Source organism: Myotis myotis, unplaced genomic scaffold (genome assembly GCF_014108235.1).
Source record: "Myotis myotis isolate mMyoMyo1 unplaced genomic scaffold, mMyoMyo1.p scaffold_m19_p_2, whole genome shotgun sequence".
Classification (NCBI taxonomy): domain Eukaryota; kingdom Metazoa; phylum Chordata; class Mammalia; order Chiroptera; family Vespertilionidae; genus Myotis; species Myotis myotis.
The window spans coordinates 103,147,568-103,170,874 of NW_023416324.1; the positions used below are offsets into that span (position 1 = coordinate 103,147,568).

General features: G+C 40.1%; 1 protein-coding gene across 5 annotated transcripts in view; it reads right to left on the reverse strand.

Annotated features, from left to right (window-relative positions):
* Positions 1-23,307, reverse strand: part of PCOLCE2 (procollagen C-endopeptidase enhancer 2) — a 155,265-nt gene that overhangs the window by 27,061 nt on the left and 104,897 nt on the right. For 4 of the 5 annotated variants that reach the window (XM_036349835.1, XM_036349837.1, XM_036349836.1 and 1 more), the window contains exons 6-8: positions 15,000-15,154; positions 9,079-9,162; positions 6,609-6,776 (exon numbers count right to left, since the gene is read on the reverse strand). In XM_036349835.1, coding sequence (XP_036205728.1) covers positions 6,609-6,776; positions 9,079-9,162; positions 15,000-15,154 — 407 coding nt within the window. The remainder of the gene's footprint in view (positions 1-6,608; positions 6,777-9,078; positions 9,163-14,999; positions 15,155-23,307) is intronic. The other variant, XM_036349838.1, reaches the window with a different exon arrangement.

Sequence of the window (23,307 nt, forward strand, 5' to 3'; positions counted from 1 at the left end):
TATTTGCCCATTCATTGTTTAGTAACATGTTATTTAGCCTCCATATGTTTGTGTGTTTTTCAGTTTTCTTGTGACTGATTTCAAGTTATGATCAGAAAAGAGGCTTGATAGGATTTCAGTCTTAAATTTATATAGACTTGTTTTGTGTCTAACATGTGGTCTATCCTAGAAAATGTTCATGGGCATGTAAGAATGTATATTCTACTGCTTTGGGGTTAAATGCTCTGAAGGTATCAATTAAATCCAGTTGATCTAGTGTGTGATTTAAGGTCACCATCTTCTTGTTGATTTTCAGTCTGGAAGATCCATTGATGTCAATGGGGTGTTAAAATACCCTACTATAACTATATTATTGTCAATCTCTTCCTTTATGTCCATCAAGATTTACTTTACATGTTTAGGTGCTCCTATGTTGGGTGCATAAATGTTACAAGAGTTATGTCCTCTTGTTTGGTTGATTTCTTGATCATTCTGTAATGTCTCTAACTATAGCCTTGGTTTTAAAATCTATTTTGTCAGATATAAGTATTGCTACCCCAGCTTTTTTTCCTTTCAGTTTGCATGAAATATCTTTTTCCATTCTTATACTTTTAGTCTGTGTGTATCTTTCATTCTGAGGTGGGTGTCTTGAAGACAGCATATACATGGGTCTTATTTTCTTATCCATTCAGCTACCTTATGTCCTTTGATTGGATCATTTAAGCCATTTACATTTAAAGTGATTATTGATAGGTAAGTATTTATTGCCATTTTATATTTTTTAACTATGGTCCTCTGTGTGTTCTTTTCTTCTTATTCCACTTTTTTTTTTTTTTTTTTTTGGTTGTTGTTAATCCTCACTCGAGGATATTTTTCCATTGATTTTTAGAGGACAGGGAGAGACACAGAGACAGAAACATTGATGTGAGAAAGACATATAGATTGGCTGCCTCCCACATGTACCAAACCAGGACCAGAAAACGAGCCTTCAACAGAGGATCAAGTCCACTGAACCAAACCATCTAGGGCCTTCTTCCACTTCTTAAAGCAAGCCCTTTAATATTTCTTGTAATACTGGTTAGGTGGTAACAAACCCCTTTAGCTTTTTCTTGCCTTTGAAGCTCTTTATTTCTCTTTCAATTTTAAATGATAGCCTTGCTGGGCAAAGTAGCCTTGGTTATAGGCCCTTGCTTTTCATCACTTTGCATATTTCATGCAAATCCCTCCTGGCCTGAAATGTTTCTGTTGAGAAATCAGCTGACAGTCTTATGAGAGTTCCCTTGTAGGTAACTGACTGCCTTTCTCTTGTGGCTTTTACAATTGCCTTTAACTTTTGACATTTTATTTTATTTTATTTTTTTAAAATATATTTTATTGATTTTTTACAGAGAGGAAGGGAGAGAGATAGAGAGTTAGAAACATCGATGAGAGAGAAACATCGATCAGCTGCCTCCTGCACATCTCCTACTGGGGATGTGCCCGCAACCCAGGTACATGCCCTTGACTGGAATCGAACCTGGGACCCTTCAGTCCACAGACCGACACTCTATCCACTGAGCCAAACCGGTTTCGGCGATTGACATTTTAATTATGATGAAAACAAGTGCTTGCAAGGATATGGAAAAAGGGAATCCAAGTACAATGCTGGTGGGAATGCAGATTGGTGCAGCCACTATGGAAAACAGCATGGAATTTACTCAAAAATGAAAAAATGGAACTACCATTAAACCCAGCTGATTGGGTGTTTCTTTCTACCTAGTCTTCCAAATCACTGATTCAGTCCTCTGCTTCATTGACCCTGCTGTTTATTTCTTCAAGTGTAGTCTTATTTCAAATATGACATTCTTATTTTCTGACTGGTCCTTTTTCATGGTTTCATCCTTTTTCATGCTGTTGAGCACTTCTAGAAATATATCCTAAGAAGCCCAAAACACCAATCAGAAAGAATATATGAACCCCTATGTTCATAGCAGCTTTACTTACAATAGCAAAGATCTGGAAACAGCCCAACTGCCCATTAGTAGATGAATGGATAAAAAAGCAGTGGTAAATTTATAAAATGGGATATTATACAGCTGCAAAAAAGAAGTGTTTCTTAACCTTTGCAATAGCATGGATGGAGCTGGATAGTATTATGCTGAGTGAAATAAGCCATTCAAAGAAAGAGAAATATTACACGATATTACTTGTAAGTGGAATCTACTGAACATAATAAACTGACAAAACAGGCCCAGTGGCATGGAGGCAAGGAATAGACTGATGTAAATCAGAGGGGAGGGGGGAAGACAATAAGAAATTAACCAAAGAACTTTTATATATAAATGTATAACCAACAGACACAGACAATAGTGTGGTAAAGGCCTGGCATGGGGCAGGGGCTGAGAGAAGGAGGGAATTAAGGAGTGGAAAATTGGGGGACATCTGTAATATTGTCACAATAAAATAAAATTTAAAATAATTACTATGTGTTCTGGTGTGGGCCTCTTCAGGTTCATATTGTTTGGGACTCTCTGCACTTTTTGGACTTGTATTTCTTTTTCCTTCACCAGGTTAGGGAAGTTTTTAGGAATTATTTAATCAAATAGGTTTTCCATCCCTTGTTCTCTCTCTTCTCCTTCTGGTACTCCTATAATGTGGATGTTGTTACATTCCATGTTGTTCCAAAGGTCCCTTAAACTATGCTCATTTTTTAAAGTCTTTTTTCTTTTTTGCTGATTGGGTGTTTTTTTCTACCTAGTCTTCTAAATCACTGATTCAATCCTCTGTTTCATTGACCCTGCTGTTTATTTCTTTCAGTGTAGTCTTTATTTCAAAATTGACACTCTTCTTTTCTGACTGGTCCTTTTTCATGGTTTCTATATCCTTTTTCATGCTGTTGAGCATCCTTATAATCATTACTCTGAACTCTACCTGATAAATTGCTTACATCCTCTTCATTTAGCTCTTCTTCTGGAAAATTTTCTTGTTCCTTCATTTGGGGCCTGTTTCTTTGTATCCCCATTTTGGCTGCCTATTTGTGTTTATTTCTATGTATTAGGTAGATCTGCTATGATTCCAAGTCTTGGTAGGGTGGCCTTATGTAGTAGGTGTCCTGTGGGACACAGTGGCACAGTTTCTCTAATCACCAGAACTGAATGCTCTAAGAATGTCTCTTGTGTGCAGTTGGGTGGGCTATCCTTTTGCAATTGAGCCTTGATTATTGTTGGCCCATTTGTGCGTGGCCTTGACCCTTAGTTGGGCTGACTGTGAGGCTCAACCCCCAACACGGTGTGCAGGCTGCTGTGCAGGTGCTGATCACATGAAGTGGAATTTGCCTCAGCAGTCCTTGGTGTCTGCTGAGATCTCTCTATGGATATGCTGGTTGTGAAGCTTATTGGGTTCTGCTCTTTTATTGTCTAAAGTTGGTCACTTGGTGTATTGATTCTGGGCCTCTTTGGAGGGATTCTAGTGCAGGCCAATGTCAGAAGCTGTCTGTGACTAGCCTGCACTAGAGTCGCTCCAAAGAGGCCCAGAATCAATATACCCAGTAGCCATTCCTCTGGTGCACAGAGGAACAGGTGCACAACCTGTTTGGAGCTATCAGTGATCCACAGCTTGTAGATTCCTCTACTGAGCCTGGGTACATGTGGAAAGGGAAAGTTGTGCACCAAGGACTGCTTTTAGTAACTCTGAGTCTAGGAGAAGGTCAGGCAAAGAGTCAAAGCACCCAGAGATTTGCGTCTGCCTTCAGGCTATCTTTTAGTCTCAGTCACTTAACTGAGCCTCTGGCTGTTGAGCTCAGTCAGGTGTAAACTCCACAGGGTGGGGTGAGAGGGTTTCCAATGGGTGGACTATTGCTGCCTCTCCCCCCAGGCTAATGCTGCATAGATGGGAAGGGTCTGCCTGAGAAAGATGGCTTCTACAGTATGCGGGAATGACTCAGCTTAGGGATCCAGGTGGCGGTCACCTCAAGCTCTCTTCCCAGAGTCACCAACCAAGACTCTCCTCACATAGCTCTAGTCCACTCTGCCCTACCTCTAACAGAACCCAGGGTAACTGTAAGCAAACAAAATTTTGTGTATTGGCCCTTTATGACAATGCCTGCATTTCTAGCCACCTTTCACTGGAGGACAGAAACCCTGCTGCTTTTCACAGCCAGAAGTTATGTGGACGCATTTCCTGGTTTTGGTGCTCTGGGCTGGGGATCCCAGCTTGGGGTTTAGACTTCTCAGGGAGAACCCCCTACAGCTGAGATATCCCTCCAGAATTTTAGCTGCTGCCTGTGGGATCCCTATGAGCACTCTTGGGCCTCTGCCCTTCTACTAGTCTCGATGTGGCCTCCTCTTTAAGTTGTTGGTTATAAGGCTTCTTTTCACTTAATCTTCAGTTGGTTATTCAGCATGATTTTTCTATATTATAGTTATAAATCCATTTTGGTCCTGGGAGAAGTTCAGTGTAGCTTCCACCTAATCTGCCACCATCTTGGAATCCTAACTTAGACTATAACTTATCTCTAGATAAATTTTCTATAAATGATACACTTATACATTTACTGTATCTAGGATAAGATCTTATTTAAGACTATCAGCAGCAAAAATATAAATTCAACTGAGTACCATGTCCCAGCTGTGCTAATACTAGGAAACTGGATGGAATGATTCGGTCAATCATGCCCTTCTCTGCAGAACTGTGGGGCTGGTGCACTCACTGAGAATCTACCAAGAACAACGCACTGTGTTCACATGAAAGGCCTCTAGTGCTCCGACACACCATCCTCAGATGTCCTCTCACAGTCCCATAGAGCTCCTGAGTTTTCCAGGCACTGTGCAGCTAGTGATCTCTGCCTTCAGTTATTGTTGTCTTGAACTTTGCCCTAATATCTCAAGATCTACATAGGGAAGTTTCTTCAGAGCATGGTTGGGTTACATACTTCTTTGCATCCTTGTAGTCCCTCATAAAAACAAAACAAAACAAAACAAAACAAAACAAAACAAAACAAAACAAAAAAACTGCTACTAAAGAAGTACTTATACCTGTTACACTATTTTTATTACATTAGTGTGCCTGGCTTGGACTAGGGCATGTTGGGTTTGCCTCTGAAGATTTATATTGCCTCAGAAAACATCATAAAGGAAGTGTGTATTCAACCTCTTTTATTCTTCCTCTTCCCCAGTGTGTCATAAGAGAAATATGTTTCCCCTTTCTCTTGCATAACCCTCCCTCTATGCTGATGCTGTCATCAGAGTGGGCCTGAGCCTGGGAGGGCCCTGTAGGCTGTGCGGACAGGTGCCACCTCAAGGCCAGATTGCTAGTGTCTTCATGAGATCACAGAGGAAGGATATAGATGTGCATTATTTGCCATTCCTAGCAGTTCTGGAAAGCAGTGTTATCTTTTACAGAGCCTTTGCTATGTCCTCTGAAAAATCAATGTGAGGCTGCTGGCTTCCTGACTTTTCTAAGCAATCTGAGTTCATGGTAAAGCTTTCTTGAAGTGAATATTATGTATAACTTTCTCTCACTCTCATTTTGTTTTGTTTGGTTTGGTTGTGGAAGAGTTTAGTAACAAGACTGAGGAAATGAATGAGTTGATATTGGATAGAGAAATCATAGCATTATTACCATTCCAAAGAGAGGGATCTATCTACACGTGCTGTTTATGGAAAGATGTGTACTAGTACATAGATATCATGGGGGGAAAGTTGCAATAGAATATGTATCGTATGACCCCATTTGTCTACATATGTATATGGACAAAAACTTCCTGGAACTTGTCATACTACCTCTGGGTTTAAAAGGGAAAGATATTCACATTTTATTTTATATCCTTTTCTACATATTTAAACTTTTTTATAACCATAGAAAATATATTACTTTTATAAGTTAAAAGAGCTTGTTTAAAAATTATGTGGTCTGGCTCTGGAGTAACTTTCCCTTTCCCATAATTTCTCTTAATAAACTCATTCCCATGTATGGATTAAATGATCCTACATCTAAAAATTATTCCCAAATCTTTAATTCTAGCCTCTCTATATGCCTCTCTCCCTTCTGAACTTGAGCTCTGAATTGCCTTTAAAAAAACACTTTTAATATTTTTATTGATTTCAGAGAGGAAATGAGAGGGAGGGAGAGATAGGAACATCAATGATGAGAAAGAATCATTGATCGGCTGCCTCCTGTACACCCCCCACTGGGGATCAAGTCCGCAACCCGAGCATGTGCTTTTGACCAGAACTGAACCCGGGACCCTTCAGTCCACAGGTTGACACTCTATCCACTAAGCCAAACCAGCTAGGACTGAATTGCCTTTTATTTGCTGAATATTTTCCTCTGTAATATTGGCACCTTAAGTGCAATAACTAAAAGTCTCTTCTGAACTGCTCCTCTGTGTCTGTCCATATTGATCCAACCTCATGTGCTGTTTGGACTCATTCATCATTTCCGCTTCTCATCCTTGTCCACCTCACAGGAACTGGGCTTAGAGCCCAATTCTGCCTGATGCCACAGTCTTCCTTCTGTTCCAAAAGCCCTGACTTGACTTCCCATAACCAGCTAGGGCATGCTCAGATCCCTGGGTAGCTCGGAGAGGCTCTCTTGTCCCGATCTCTGTCCCTGAGCTCCCCTACAAGACTAAAGTTTCCCTCCTTACTCACCTCTTCTGAGGAGAGGGCACTGCTTGCAGATCACAATGACCTTGGCACTCATGTTCTTGCCAGCCTGTTGAATTGCCAGATTTCCCTCTTTATAGATGCTGATGAGGGAGATTGTGGCATGCAAGCTTCCACCCCGTGTGATGGTTGTGATAACAGTACCAGCAAATACTGCAGAAGAAAATGTTTTTGAAATAATATAACAGTGAAGGCAAATGTAAGCAGAATTGAGCATAATTTTACATTTTTTGTAAGTTTCAGATGGGAAGCATTTTAATGTTAAAGAGAAGGCCCTAACAGAGCAATCAAATTTGATTCTGTATGCTTGTCACCAAAATTCAGGTTGAAGAAAGGAGCCATGGTGCTATCATGCTGCCCGTGTTGCTAGATGTTGAGACCCAGGAGGGAAACCTGAATAGCTATGCACTGTGGTCCATTACTGAGAAGGTCCATTACTCTTCACAATGTCTTATCCAACATGTAGATCAATTACCAAGTAAGGGATGGCTTATGAGCCTCTACCTGTGCATACTTCACAAGACCTTGAGTCTTCAGAGGCAACACCAAACTCAGAGGTTGCATGAGGGTATTTGGGCCACAAGGAAGGGAGTCTTTGTGTCTGTATGGGTGTGTGTGCCTACCTTTCTGCGTCTCCCCCACCCCTCTCTTTAGCCCCTCTCTTTAGTTGTCCTCTGTCTTGGAACTTTGGTTCATCCATGGGTCCTTAGCTCTCTCTAATTATCAGTAAATACCTGTCTTTTACTAGGTCTTTGATGTTCTCTTTATTAAATATATTTTTATTGATTTCAGAGAGGAAGGGAGAAGGAGAGAGAGATAGAAACATCAGTGATGAGAGAGAATCATTGATTGGCTGCCTCCTGCATGCCCCATACTGGGGAGCAAGCCTTAAACCCAGGCATGTGCCCTGACCGGGAATTGAGCCATGACCTCCTAGTTTATAGGTTGACGCTCAATCACTGAGCCTCGACGGTCAGGCTGATATCCTCTTTCTTATCCACCCTGTTTATCTCATTTAACAAATCAAAGTATAGAACTGAGCTATAACAAAGCTTTTTCTTGCTTAAAAAATTTTCTAGAAAAATTCAGTTGCTTTTCATTATGTAACTCTCTTTTTTCCATTGTCACTCTTGGAGAAAAGAGTCTAATTTCTGAGCCACAGAAGGAAAGAATATGTGTCTCTCAGAGGCGTACTTTTGGCATTTTGGTGAGGGCAATGCAATGTGGAACAGGACCTGCATTGAAGGACTATTTTATGAGCTTATCCCTGCCCAGAAAAACCAGTAGCACTCCTTGGTTATTGTGACAACCCAAACTGCCTCTGGAGTTCTGGCTGAGAACCAATGGGCAGCTGGTGACTGTATGTGGTCGTTTTTCCATGAGTCACAGTGGAGTTAATCAAGTTTTGGACTTGGCTGATAGGAGCCTTTTGGGGTGAAGTGAGAGCTCACTGCTTACATGGTGTGCAAAGCTCACAAAATCAGAATTCTCCTCTGTGAGTGCTCACTGCAAAATGTCAGCTTGTAGCCAAGTGGAATCAGGTGGCATCAAAGGACAAGGAGGGAGATTTCCTGAAGCACCCTGCAGAGACTGGCTGTCTGTGGTGGCAGGGACACCTGTGCTGTTTGGTTCATTTTATGCCTGGAAAGTGAAAGTCGGGGAGGGCCCAGGTCCCTCAATGTGGAGCTGCTGAAGTCTGATGCAGGGCATGCGGAGACCCTCTGGGAGGCTCTGGGTCTGGGGTAAGCTTTTAGGTTTCGCAGCTTTCTTTTCCTGGCAAGACCTTCCTAAATCTTCCTTGTGGAAATAAGCAACATAATTAAATCTGCTATCTTTTGCTCTTGAGTGGTTTTCACAAAAAGGGCAACTATATTTTAGTGTAAAAAGCTCTTCTAAATTCTAAATCATTAGTAATGTCTCCTGAGGTTCCAATTTATAGGTGTTTCCAAATAGATTTCAGATTTCCAGGTTTTATTTAATACTTTAGAAGGACAGACATTGCAGAGGAAATGCTTGAATTTCCTGTAAGAGAGGCCAGCTTAGATATGCTTTTAATTTATTAAAGTTGAACTATCACTGTATGAAAAGATAACCAATTCATTAAAAATATGTGAGAAAAAAGTATATAGGTTTTTGTTTTGTTTTGTTTTTCAGTAATACTGAGCCAACCAAAATATACAGAATAGCAGTATCATGTACCAAGAATCAAATTAAATTTGTATGAAAAAGTAAATTTTCTATATACATATTTTTCTCAGTTATGAACTCTTAATATTTTGAAGAGCACAAGTCCATATACCTCAGTGTATGGGAAAGTATTTTCTTGGGTAAATCAAGAGTGTAACTTACCCTTTACCATCACATTCATGCCACTTTCTTTGAGACTACTAGTATAGTCTCACGTTTCTTATAAAAGTTTCTTATAAAACTAAAGTTGCTTGGTTTTATTTCTTACCAAAGTTGCTTGAACAGTAATTGCTTTCCAGAGTACCAGCCCATCTACATTTTTGTTGACACATGGCCATGGTGGGTTTTAAACCTTAATTCAAAAAGGAAAGACATAAGATTCAGGAAAATAAAATCAAGTATAATTGGTATTTAGATATGAATCTATCACTTTAACATTCCTATTTTTTCTCTGAGCCACCAATATGTCATTGCAATGAAATAATTAAAGATCATGCAAAAGAAATTCTTTATACTACCAACTACTGCTCCAATTTTCTTAGCATAACTGAATATTCTTTCCTGAATTTTAAACCTGAGATAAAAGAAAACCCATAATTAGCCCTATTCTCTTCTTTTCCATAAAACTAACACTACAACTAAAAATAGAGTTTCCATTTGCCCTGCTTAGAAAAATCTAGTACAACAAATATGAGCTAAGAAAATATAGGTTAACTCTTCACTTTACACAAGGAATTCTATAGTGTCACCCTAAAGATGGAGAGAGCTTTCTTGGTACATTTAAAACATGCAATTGCTTAAATGTGAGCCGTACAGGGTTTTTGGAAATACTGCTCACATGTAAAGTGTGTTATATTTGGTATTAGATGCAACCAATTACTAAACATTGATATTGAGTCTGCCACGGCCTATCTGGAAATAGTTTTGTTATCACAACTAGGGCATGCTTCTAGCATCTAGTGGGTAAGGATTCTGCTAAATAACATACAATGTCCAATAGGAAAGAATTATGTGGCCCAAAATGTGACTAGTGCCAAGGTTGAGAAACCATGAGTGAACAAAATGAAATATTTAATCCCAATTACCATCATTTAAAATGTTTCAAAAATACTTGCTAATTATTCACTTATATGTGGCAATATTCTAGGAAGAACTAAGCAAAACAACTGTAACAAAATTGTACTTGTTAGGTACGAATTTGCAGTTGAAGTACTGCCTTTCTAATAGGTTCTGCGGACTCTTCTGTGAATTTATTATTTATTTATTTACTCTTAATTTGTACCCCTACTAAACTCCAAAAAAAATTTGAAGTGATAGCAACATAAAATATATAAAATTTTAATGTTAAATACATATAATACCTTAAATACACACACACACACACACATTTCTTTTTAAGAGAAAAAGCTCAGTAAACACTTAGAGAGAATGTTGTTCCAGAAGTTGGAGATCTAAATTTACATAATGAATTGAACCAAAAAGTAGTGGCATTATGTTCTCCCTCATGGATGAAAGGTAACCCTTCTATGTGGACCACTGGAAGCCAGCTCCTTCTCAGCCTCCAAATGTCAGAATGGAAGTTGGGTTGGTGTCCCACACTGCTCCATCCCTCCCTTCCATATATCCTTGCTCTCTTGCTCTCAGTCATCAGCTACACCACCTTAACCCTCCTCACCCTACTGCTATCTCCCCACTGCCCTGCTCTCCCAGCATCCACCTGGTTCTCAGCCTTCCTCTCTGTGTGCTCCTGCACCTATCTTTGTGGGGCACCCTCAGTGTGGTACTCCCTCTCCATGCCATGGCTTCATCCTTCCCAGAGACTTTCTCTCTGCTCCATTTCAGTCACTCAGTCCTAGGCTCATATGTCCTCCTGTTGAAGTCTTTAGTCACCAATTTCTCAAATTTAGACATCCTCATATCCAGTATAACTGCCTCTACTTCAAGCTTAGTTATTGATTTACTCTCATGACTACTTTTTTTTTCTATCTTTAGTGGTCCAATACCTCTCATTTGTTCTCAATTCATCTTTACTTCCTTGGCTGTTCCACGTAGTTTCCATTATTTCTGTCATTTTCTTAACAATACCTTAATTGTCCTTTCCCCCTTGTCCTTCAACCCTGTCCGAACCTAGGCTTGCACTAAGCTGAGTCCACAAATGGACCCTCATCGAAGTGACAAGCTGTTTGGTGGATCAACTCACTCCCCAATTTCCACACCTCTTTTTCAAATTCTCTCATTCTCCTAACCACTTCCCTTCTCATTCTTAGCAGGTGACCCTGACTATTTTATAGAAAGAACAGAGATCATAGAAGAAAATGTCTGCAAGATCCCCACCAAACCTTCAAAGCTGTCTTGTCTGTAGTTGCTCTCTTCTCTCCCGCCCCTGAGAGAGGAGGCTGCTCCACCTCTGGCCAGAGGTCTGTCCTGTGAGTCCTCTGGAGCAGTGGTCGCCAACCTTTCAGACCTCACAGACCACCAGTGGTCCACGGGCCACTGGTTAGCAACCGCTGCTCCAAAGATGTCCTTAAACCAGTGGTTGCCAACCTTTAGGCCTCATGGACCACCAGTGGTCTTCGGACCACTGGTTGATGGCTGCTGCTCTGGAGGCCATGCCCCCCACCTTAGTAGACGTTCCCTCCTCAGGTCCTCCCTTCTGTCTGTCAGTATGTTCTCCATTGCTGGCTGCTTCCCATTACCTTTAACTTCTTCTAGACACTCAAAGCCTCTCTCTCTCCTTTAGGACCAAACTTGTGGAATGAGATGCTGGAACTTATTATGAATTTCTTCACCTTGTTCCAAACACCTCAGCCCACTCACACAATCCTTGCTAGAGTCTCCAAGTCATGAAATAGAGTGGAAATATTTTAATCCTTCCCTTTTTTGAAGTTCCTTCAACACTTGGCTCTACTGACCATTCCCTTCTTACAACATCCTCTTCCCAGGGGTTCCCTGGCACATGATCCTGGATCCCTCCTTCCTCCTTAGTTCTCGCCTTTCAGTCTCTGTTACTAGCATATCCCCCCTTTAAAATGTTGGAGTTTCTAGAGAGTTAATTCAGCCCTTCTTTCACCTCTAACCTCTTCCTAGGCAATCTCATTCTGGGTCATGGTATCAACCATGTATTGGTGATGATTCTCAGATTCAGATATCTTGCTTAAATCTGTCTTCTGGTCTGGGGGCTCATAGATATAACTGTCCACATGACATCCACTTGAGTATCTCATGGACACCTCAGATCCAACGAGGTCACAGCTTAACTTCCTCTACCCAGTTCTCAACTTCAGTGAATGGTTACATTATCTACAAGGTTTTGCAAGCCAGGGATCTGGTAGGCATTCTTGACACATACCTGATCTCCCTAGTCCAATTAGTCACCGAGGCCTGTCAATATCTCCCAAGGTCCCTGACTTGCACAATAGTCAATAACTCTTGACTATCTCTGTATTTTATTTATTTTAATTGATTTTATAGAGATGAAGACAGAAGCATTGATTTGTTGTTCCACTTATTTATCTATCCATTGGTTGATTCTTATATGTGCCCTGACTGGGGATCAAATCTGAAACCTTAGCATAGTGGGATGATGCTCTAGCCAACTGAGCTACCCGTCAGGGCTCTCTGTATTTACGTCATAGCACAGTTCATCTGGACAACCACAAGAACCTATGGATCTTCTTGACCCCTACAACCTATTCACATCACAGTGGCCAGAGTGATCTTCACAGTGTAAATCTAATCCTCAACTCTGCTTAAATCCATCAACAGTTTCCCCGACACTTAGGATAAAATCCAAAATACTTAGAGCATAAGGAAAGAGATGGTAGAGACCAAAGATGAATCTAAAAAGAGAGAATAAGGATGAAGTGTGAAGGGCCTTATATACCACATGAAGGAGTTGGGCTCTTATGCTGTTCAATTTGGTAGCCACTAAGCACACGAGGCTTTTTAAGTTTCATTAAATTAAAAATTCAGTTCCTCAGTAGCACCAGCCACATTTTCAGTGCTCAATAGTGGTTAATGTACTGGGTGGCAAGGTGTAGAGAATGACTTTAAGAGGGAGACAGGCCTGGTTGGCTTTGTGTGTGTGTGTGTGTGTGTGTGTGTGTGTGTGTGTGTGGTGGCAGGGCAAGCAGTGAGGAGGTCAGATAGAGGTTAAAGATGACTCTCAGAGTGTGGCTATGTTGAGAAGCAGGTGGGGGAGGAGGTTTAGGGCAGAAAGCAGTGTAATAAAAACAAGTTGAGCTTGATAGGTTTTAATATAAATATCTAGCAGTTGCAAAACTCTAGGAGATAATTACAAATCCATGTTTGCCATTTAAGAGAAAGTTTAGGACTGGAGACAAAAGCTAGGGAACCACTAAGCACCATGGATGTGACCCGATAATTCACATGAAAGAATAAGGACAGCAGGGTCCACTGAGGTGAGCTGGAGTAATATTACATTAACGTGAGGCAGTACCCTTCCAGATCACAAGGTGGCAAACTTGGGGAGTGCTCAGAAAAATCAACTCTTCCAGAAGGGCCTGTCCTCTGGACAACCTTACTTGGGGAGCATACAGGAAATAGTGGACAATAAAGTTGGTCTTATTTCAACCTGCTTCATTTCTTAACCTTAGATCCATCCTCCTCACTTTTTTCCTGCTCCCTGGATTTAGATTTTGATATCTGGCGCCTGAAATCCCAGTGAGTGGAGTTAACAGGATGTAGAGACTATATACAGGGAACCCCTCCTATCTTCCCAATTCTTAGATCATGTCCCAGACCAGAGTTTCCCAACTGACTTCCAGAATATGTCAAATATTAGTATTTTTGTTTGATTTACTCTAACAAAAGATGTAATATATTTTGTATTACACATTTTGGAGCAAAGTAAAAAAATAAAAAAAGCCCAAATACTGGCAGATGTGAAAACAGGCACAGTATTTTAACCTAAAATACTATAATTGTATGTAATAAAAAGAAAACCATAATTTCATAAGTGCCAGCAAAGAAAAAGCAGTCTTTTTTTTTTTTTTGTAAAATATATTTTATTGATTTTTTACAGAGAGGAAGAGAGAGAGATAGAGAGTTAGAAACATCGATGAGAAAGAAACATCGATCAGCTGCCTCCTGCACATCTCCTACTGGGGATGTGCCAACAACCCTGGTACATGCCCTTGACCGGAATCGAACCTGGGACCTTTCAGTCTGCAGGCTGACGCTCTATCCACTGAGCCAAACCAGTTTCGGCAGAAAAAGCAGTCTTATAATGATCTGTTATGTGGGTTTCTAGAAATTTTTAACTGGTCATAATTTTTTTTAGATGACATTTACAAATTATTAGCTTAGCCCTGGCTGGTGTAGCTCAGTTGGCTAGAGCACTGTCCCATACATCAGGAGGTGGCAGGTTTGATTCCCAGTCAGGGTATATACCCAGGTTTTGGTATGCAGGTGGGAGGCAACCAATCAATGTTTCTCTCTCACATCAATGTTTATCTCTCTCTCCCTCTCTTTTAAAAATCCATTTAAAAAGTATTAGCTTATTATTCTTTTATTTAAAAGTATTTTTTAAAAATATATTTTATTGATTTTTTACAGAGAGGAAGGGAGAGTTTTTTTTATAGAGAGTTAGAAACATCGACGAGAGAGAAACATCAATCAGCTGCCTCCCGCACACCCCCCACTGTGTATATGCCCGCAACCAAGGCACATGCCCCTGACCAGAACTGAACCTGGGACCCCTGAGCCTGCAGGCCGATGCTCTATCCACCGAGCCAAACCAGTCAGGGCTAAAAGTATTTTTTTATTGCTTTGAGAGAGAGAGAGAGAGAGAGAGAGAGAGAGAGAGAGAGAGAGAGAAACATCAATGGTGAGAGAGAATCACTGATTGGCTGCCTCCTGCATGCCTCTCCACTGGGCATCGAGCCTACAACCAGGGCATGTGCCCTTGACTGGAATCGAACCCAGGACCCTTCAGTCCACAGGCCAATGCTCTATCTACTGAGTCAAACTGGCTTAGTCTTAGCTTATTATTCTTATACCTCATACTTCTCTTTCATTAATGGAGTCATATTAGTCTCTTATGTATTGTTTTCATCTTATTTAACTTATTTAATTTTAAATATCTTCCTTTTATTTTTTTTTCTACTTTCAAAAGACTTTTTAACACTCCTTAAATTTATGTACAAATTTTAAAACAGAAAAACTCACCTGTAGTTACAGTGACTGTGGTGGTCATTGGCAGTGCTGTAGTTGTAGGTAATTTTTTTGGCCTGAATTTGTAGTGACCAATAAATCCATCTGCAGTTAAGCTTAAGTCTGAGAAAAACTGAATAAGAAGTTCATTTCTTTCAGATACAATTGGCCTAAAGGAACAAAAACATGTTTAAGTGGATATATTTTAAAGTTTAGGTGGTACCTCTCTAAAATGTAGAATTTTCTGTTTCCATTAATTTCTGACAAATTACTACTTGTTTAAACTTAAAAGCTAAAATACTTTAAAAAGGTGAAAGCCTTAATCTGCTCAATGTGAATGCTAATATTCACTGAGTGTTTGCCGAGTTAGGCACTGTGTTTTGTATAAACCCTCTGCACCACAACCCTATTACTATCCCCTTCTTATGGAATAGGCAAATGAAGTTCAGAGTTCAGTGATTCGCCTGAGGCCTTATAGCTAGTGTGTAGGAGAGCTGGAACTTGACGCCATAGACTGCAGTGGACATGGGGATCAGTGTAAACACTGAAGCTGAGCTGGTTCGTCATAAGCACCTCAGGATTTAGATGAATCTGGGAACTGCACAGCTTCTCTGAGTGAAGACTCTGGGTCTAGCTGGCCTGGGGAGCTAGGGATGCTGGTCATGAGAATCAGATGGAGAAATTTAATGAACAAATTTCCAGGTGCTGTGAAGACACCACCCAACGGCTGGATACCTATCACCTGGGTATAAGAAAGCCATTAGGGTTTAATTGAAATTCCATTTCACTTAGTACTGCAGTGCTTCATTTTTAATTATTTTATTTTTATTTATTTTTTTGGGGGGGAGGGGGAGAAACACTGATTTGTTGTTCCACTTATTTATGCATTCAGGCTGGGTGTATTGGGAGGGTGCTCTAACCATGTGACTACAGGCCAGGGCCCATTTCTTTGTTGTTGTTTTTGTTAATCCTCACCCAAGGATATTTTTCCATTGATTTTTTTTTTCTTTTGGGAGAGTGGAAGAGAAAGGGAAAGACAGAGATAAATATCAATGTGAGAGAAACACATCAATTGGTTGCCTTTGCACAAGTCCCGGGCAGGGCCTGGGCTGAGGAGGAGCCTGCAACCAAGGTATGTGCCCTTGTCCTGAATCAAACCTGGAACCTTTTGGTCCATAGGCTGATGCTCTATCCACTGAGCCAAACCGGCTAGGGCCCCATTTCATTTTTAATGTGTCTTATGCATGCCTGCAGTGGAAGCATTTCTGTTCATAATCTTTGTTGCAAAATGCTATGAAGGAGAGAGCAAGTGATTATTTTGTTTTGGTGCTCATAATGACATCATTAAAAACTCCAGTTTTAGGGGTACTAAAGATTTAATGGTCTTAATAACTGAGGTTTAAAAGCTCTCTTAAATCTCAGGGGATTTCATTTAAACGTTTGTTATCATTATTTAAACAATGGTAAAAATGCTGTTTGGCTAATACTACTAAAAACTAATTAAGTGGAAACATTAAATGTCATTTGAGTTGAGGGTTTGATTAAAGTCCTTTTTTGAGGCATCTTCTCGGCAGAATCACTTCTTAGGTACCAGGGACAGCCCATGCTGAGGTAGCTGTTCCCTCCTGCTCAGCTAACTTCAGGGGGAGGTCTGTACTTGAGCCAACCAGTCAGAAAAGCTGCAAGATCTCTTCTGCTCTGAAGGTTATTACTTTCTGAGCCAAAGGACTTGGCAGACCTAAGAACAAGCCCATAACCTGCCTTTAGTCTGGTCACAAAAGTGACCTAGGAGATCAAATAATGCTTCTGAGAATCAAGCCTTTCACAGAAATATTCTGTCTTGCTTTTGAAAACACATTCCTTTAAAGAAATGCAAACAGCGTGCTTGAAACACAATTCTCAACTACAGTTACAAATAAACATTACTGTTGTTTAAATGATAAAATTACAAAAAGCAATTATTATAAGCACCAAAGGAAACCTTAAACCCAACCCAACCAGTCTTCTAGGCAGGATGTTATAATTATAGTGACCATTCACTGTGTTTTCTATGGACGAATCTTGGGAGCTATATTGGAAAACAAATTTTCTCAAGAAAAAATATTTTAGTAACAGTCACATTTTTGTTATGCTGCTACTGAGCTTTGTATAAATGTGACAGAATCACAGTGCCATATATTTACTGAGGGGCATGTGTTGCATTTGCAAATTAATGTTACAAATCACTAAGAAGGAAAGAAGATATCTCACTTGGATCAACTCTGCCCTGGCAAAGCCCAGTAGTAGATTGAGGATGTTGCTTCATTTCTTACAGCTGGCTACACTGGTTCTTGCATTCCACAGTCTTCCCCTTCTTCAATCATAGTCAATCAACCACAATGTCCTGCAAATTTTGCCTCCTAAACGTTCCTTGATCTACCACCTGCTCTTTTCTCCTACCCATCCCTACCTCCTGGACTTTATCTGGAGTACTGCACAGCCTCCTGGCCAGCCTCCCTTCTCAGCAGTTTAGGACGGGGTTCTAGAGAAACAGGTCCATCACTATGTACCAACCTGCACTTCCAGGTTGCTAATGTTTCAGGATGCGGAACCAAATTGAACCCACCTGCCTCATCTCTCTCTAGGCCCCAACTCAAGGATTAGGCTCCAGAAGAGCATCTGTCTGCCCTGTGTTTGTGCTAACAGAGCTACCTCAGTGCTGGTGTTCTTGATCCAGCACCTAGAAGGGTTCAGGAATCTGGATAAAAGCTGTGTGTAGATTAAATAACAGTCCAGAGATGAAACATAAGTTTGAAAGGCATTTGGGGGCCAGAGGAGCTTGGCTAAAGAAACCAAGTTCTCCTTGTCTCAGGACCCTTGCTATTTATTAACACAATTTTTCCTAAGGCAAGGTAGAGATATACATGGAAGGGTAAAGTTAGGTACAGAATCCATTGTCAGATTGGGGGAAATTGCCTACGGCTGTTCAGGTGTTTGGCCAGTAGGAGGCAATAACATGTACATTGAAATGCCCTGAGCTGTCTGGCAGCAAGCAATCATTTAATGCATCCTTTTCAGGATTGGGGAAATGCCCTCAGCCATTCCCAGGTGATTCAGCCCTGCTGACATGCTGGAATTGGCTTCTTGCTGGGAGCCGGTCCACCCTTGCTGTTTCAAGGGACCTGGCATATATGGCATACTGTTCTTAATATGTTTGCTCACCTTCTTGGCACTATGTGTTTTAACCAAGGTCACCTCTCTGAGAAAGGTTGTTTCCCCAGGTAGGGATTTTCCCCTGAAGTTAGGGAGGGAATAAAACCCCTTAACTAAGTGCCAGGCGGGTAATTAATCACTTTAACTATGAACAATCATGCTTAAGCTACATAATCTTTACTCCCTGGAATGGAGATAAGAAACGCCCTAACCTTTGGAATAGAGATTGATAGGATTGGAATCAACTGGTATAAATACAGATGTAACAAGACAACTGGTGACAGAACCTAGACACAGAACCTACACAGAACCTAGAGACAGAAGAACTTCGCTGGAGAGAACATGGCAAAAGATCCTGGACAGAAACTTGGAGACAGAACTTAGAGACAGAACCTAGCGAGAGAATATGGCAAAAGAACCTGGATAGAACCTAGACAGAACCTGGCAACCGAACCTGGCTACAGAATCTGGCGACTGAAACTGGCTGGAGAACCTAGTGAGAGAACCAAACCAGAACTTGGCTGGAGATTGTGGCTAGAGATCCTGGCAAGGCTGCTGATCAACTGAACGCTGTCTCCGTGTCATTCCTTCTTCGCCGACTCCGTCCACACCTTTGGGGACCCCTGGACCTGCTGGGGTTGGACCCCAGCATCTTCTGGCATGATAGCCCCCCAATCGCAACACTCCTCCTTCTAATCATACTTTTTTTGTATCCTCACCCAAGGATTTTTTTTTAACTGAGGGAGAGGGAAAGGGAGAGAGATGGGGGAGGGGGGAGTAAAGGAGTGGGGCGGGTAGAGCATGCAACAGAAACAATAATAGGTCGGCTCCCAACTGAAGATCAAATTGTAACCCAGGTATGTGCCCTGACTCAAAATTGAACCCAAAACCTTCAATTCCAATATTGTTAGCGGTATCGAGTCATCCTATTCATGAGAATAGTATATATTGCTATTTATTTAGGTCTTTTAAAATATATTTTAGTAAGGCTTTATAATTTTCTTATTAAGGCCTTGTGCAAGATTTGTAAAATCTATTCTTGAGTATTTTATATTTTGTTGCTATTAAAATATATTTTTAAACATACAAATTTTAAATTAAAGCTATTTTAAAAAGATATTCTTGAATAAATTAATGTTTTCAACAAATAAACACATAAATCTGCAAGTCACACTTTAATCTGGTGATGTATGAAATAGATTTTCTAAATTCAAGCCAATCTTGAATTCCTGGTCAAAGAGTATTTTTTATACATTGTTAGGTTTGGCTTGCTAGTATTTTTTTCTTTTAGCAAGGAATAAAAAATACTTTACTTTTCATCACATTCACTAGTGAGACTGGTTTCTAATATTCTTTTCTGGTACTGGCCTTACCTAGTTTGAGTGTCAATTTATATGAGCCTTATAAAATTAGTTGTGGAACAACCCTATTTTTTTATGGAAGAATCTGTGTAGTGCTGAAATTATTCATTCCTGCAATGTTGGTTAGAACAGATGGAGAAATGCAATCTGGGTCTGTTCGCCCACCCCTAGATCACTTTTAACTAAATATCAAATTTCTTTAATAATTATTTGGCAATTTTGGATTGTTCTTTCTTCTTCTTTTTTAAAGTGACTATTCTATTTCATTTGAAATCAAAGTTAACCTTTATTTTTTAAAAATCTTTATTGTTGAGGGTATTACAGATGTCCCCCTTTTCTCCCTCCACCCGGTTCCTGCCCCATCCCAGGCCTTCACCACCCTATTGCTTGTGTCCATAGGTAATGCATATGTGCATATCAGTTCTTTACTAGCAGTTAATCTCTTTCAACCCCTCCCCTCTTCCCTCTGAGATTCATCAGTCTGTGCCATGTTTCTATGCCTCTGATTCTATTTTATTCACCAGTTTATTTTGTTCATTAGATTCCTTGTTCAATTGATTCTTAGATTTAATTGTCAATAGATACCTATTTATTGCCATTTTATTGTTCATATTTTTATCTCTTCTTCTCCTCCTTCTCCTTCTTCTTCGTTAAAGAATACCCTTCTTCTTCCTCTTCTTAAAAAATACTCTTCAACATTTCATGTAATACTGGTTTGGTGGTGATGAACTCCTTTAGCTTTTTCTTGTCTGTGAAGCTCTTTATCTGACCTTTAATTCTAAATGATAGCTTTGCTGGGTAATCTTGGTTATAGGTCCTTGCTATTCATCACTTGAAAATTTCTTGCTATTCCTTTCTGGCTTGCAAAGTTTCTGTTAAGAAATCAGCTGTCAAGAAAGTTTGCCACATCTCTGAGCTCAGAGAGTCAGAGGGAAACCCAGCAGTGGCACCCAGCTGAGTCCCTTGGAACAGGCGCAGCCTCTGATGGGGGGAAAGGAGATCCGCAGGACTATTGGCGCCGGGGGATTTGAGATCTGGATGCCATAATTACGAAAGACTGAGCCCAGAGGGGGCAGCCTAAAGCGCTGACCAGACCATGCAGTGCCAGTAAGAGAGGAGCTCCCCGAGACTCAGTCTTCCCCCGTTTCTGCGGCCAGCGTTTGTTTGTTTTCACTGAACCCTGTTCGTAGGACATTTTGGATACAGACACTCACCCGTGTTGAGGAGTGGGAGAAGGTGCAGACAAGTAGAATCTGGGGAGAGGCTGGGGAGAGAAGGGGGTCCAGGAGAGGTGGCAGCAAGTTGAGTGCTGGGCAGCCATTTTCTCCTAAAGTTATAATCCCTCCCTCCAGCCCCCAGGCAAGGAATACAGCCACACCCAGATTCCACCCTGAATGAGATGAAGGATTAAAATAATCGGATTAGTCCCTGGATGTTAACAGGGTCTGGCCTTCAGTCCCAGAAACAGAAAATAAATAAAAATCACAGACATTCCAGAAAACGGGGATGTTAAGTCAGCCAAAGGATTGACATTTCAATTTTCCATTTTTATTTTTATATTATTATTTTTTTAGCTTTTCTTTTTGCTTTTTTCTTTGTTTTCCTTTTTTTGTTTGTTGCTTTTTTGTTTTCCTTCTTTGTTTGTTGTTTTATTTTCTACTTCTTTTCACGTTTTTTTTTTCATCATTCAATTTTATTTTATTTTTACTTGCTATTTTCTATTTTCTTTTTACCATTTTTTAAATCAATTTTTTTGTAAATATATTATTTTGTTCCCCTTCTTTCTCTTCATATCCACTCATCCCTTTCCTACTTCCACTATACTGAACTGAGGTCCTCCCCATATTTATCCAATTCTTTGTTTTTCTCTTTTTTTTGTCTTTATTTTATTTTATTTTTATTTATTTTTTTATTGCTTAAAGTATTACAAAGGGTATTACATATGTGTCCTTTTTCCCCCCCTCACCCTTGACAGTCCCCTGGCCTCCCCTACCCCCACCCCCCGTCTTATGTCCATTGGTTATGCTTATATGCATGCATACAAGTCCTTCGGTTGATCTCTTACCCCTCTCCCTCCTGCCCCCCAACCCTCCAATTCTTAACCTTATTTACAGTATATCTGCTCAGCCTCTACAGATTCTGCCCCCACCCTCTTTACTGAGTGTTTGGTGTTTGTATTTGTTTGATTTATCTATTGGCTCTGTGGTGTTTTCTCCATAAATATATATTCTCCTTTTTATTTTCTCTCCCATCTTTTTTTCTCTCACTTAGATATTATTTGTGCTCTCTTTCCTCTCCCCTAGTTATCTTTTCTAAGGTGGTTGCTTATATTGGGATTATTGGTGCCGTGAGTACATTCATGCTTTGTTCCCTTTGGGTCATGTCTTGTTAAGGTGAATATTTTGGGATTAGTGTTCTACATTCTATTTTCATCTTTCCTTTAGCATCCTTTTACTCTACCTCAACTTTACTTTTATGCCAAAACTCTCTTCCTCACTTTTCCCCTTTTGTTGTCCTGTTTCTCTTACCCTATCCCTGCTTTAGATTTTCCCTATTCCTTATTTTTACCCCCTGTTAAAATTTCACCCTACTTATATATCTGATTACCAATCTCCTGCTCTAAATCCATATACACCTCTCTCTTCTCTTTCATCACTATCCAAAGTTTTTTCTCTCTCTGTTGTTTTGTTGTTGTTTGCTTGATTGTGGAGTATATTGGTTTTTTTTTTTTTGTGCTTGTTTGTGAAATTGTATTGTTTTTTCTTTTTATTTTTTTGTTGGTTTTTTTTCTGGTTATTTTTTTGCTTCTGTTTTCCCTGGCCTCGCTTGATATTAGTTGTTGTTTGTAGTTTGCATTCATCTCCAGGGACGGGTTGCTGGAATTTGTTGGGATTAGTGGCTGTTCTATTGGAGTGTTCTCCCCATATAAATAGCTTCTTCCCCTCTTCTATTTCATTCTCTTTCTTTTCTCTCTTACTTTTTTTTCCCCTTTTCCCAATTTCATTTTCACACTACTTTTTTTTTCTTTTTTTCATCTTTATTCTTTATCCTCTAATTCTCTTTGATCTAGTGGTCACCTTTATTTGGGGTTATTAGTATCGTGAATACATTTGTGTTCAGTGACTTGTGAGTTGTGCCTTGTTGTGTTGTATTTTCTGCCTTTAAATCAACTCAGCAGAGAGAACTACATAACCAAACACCTGGAGAAGAGAGATCATTGGGAGACAAAGAAACAGCCCGCATATGAAAGAAAAACAGCCATAATCAGAAAAGGAAGTAAACAAAATGGAGGCAATGGAGGGAAGCAACCTGTCAGAGAAAGAATTCAGAGAAATGGTAATAAGGTGGATGAAAAGAATGGAAGACAAATTCAACAATATGTGTAAGAACCAAGAGGAAATGAAGAAGAACCAAGAAGAAATGAAAAATGACATCACTGCTATAAAGAACTCAATGGACAAAATCAACAGTAGATTAGAAGAAGCAGAGGACCGCATCAGTGAGCTAGAAGACAAGGTAGGAAAAAATACCCAAGCAGAGAAGCTTCTAGAAAAAAAAATTAAAAAGCAGGAGGAGAGCCTAAGAGAACTTTTGGACAACACGAAACAAAACAACATCTTCATAATAGGGGTGCCAGAAGGAGAGGAAACTGAGCAAGGAATAGAAAACCTGTTTGAAAAAAATGACAGAAAACTTCCCTGATATAAGGAAGAAAAAACTCACACAAATCCAAGAAGCTCACAGAGTCCCAAACAAAATGAACCCCAAAA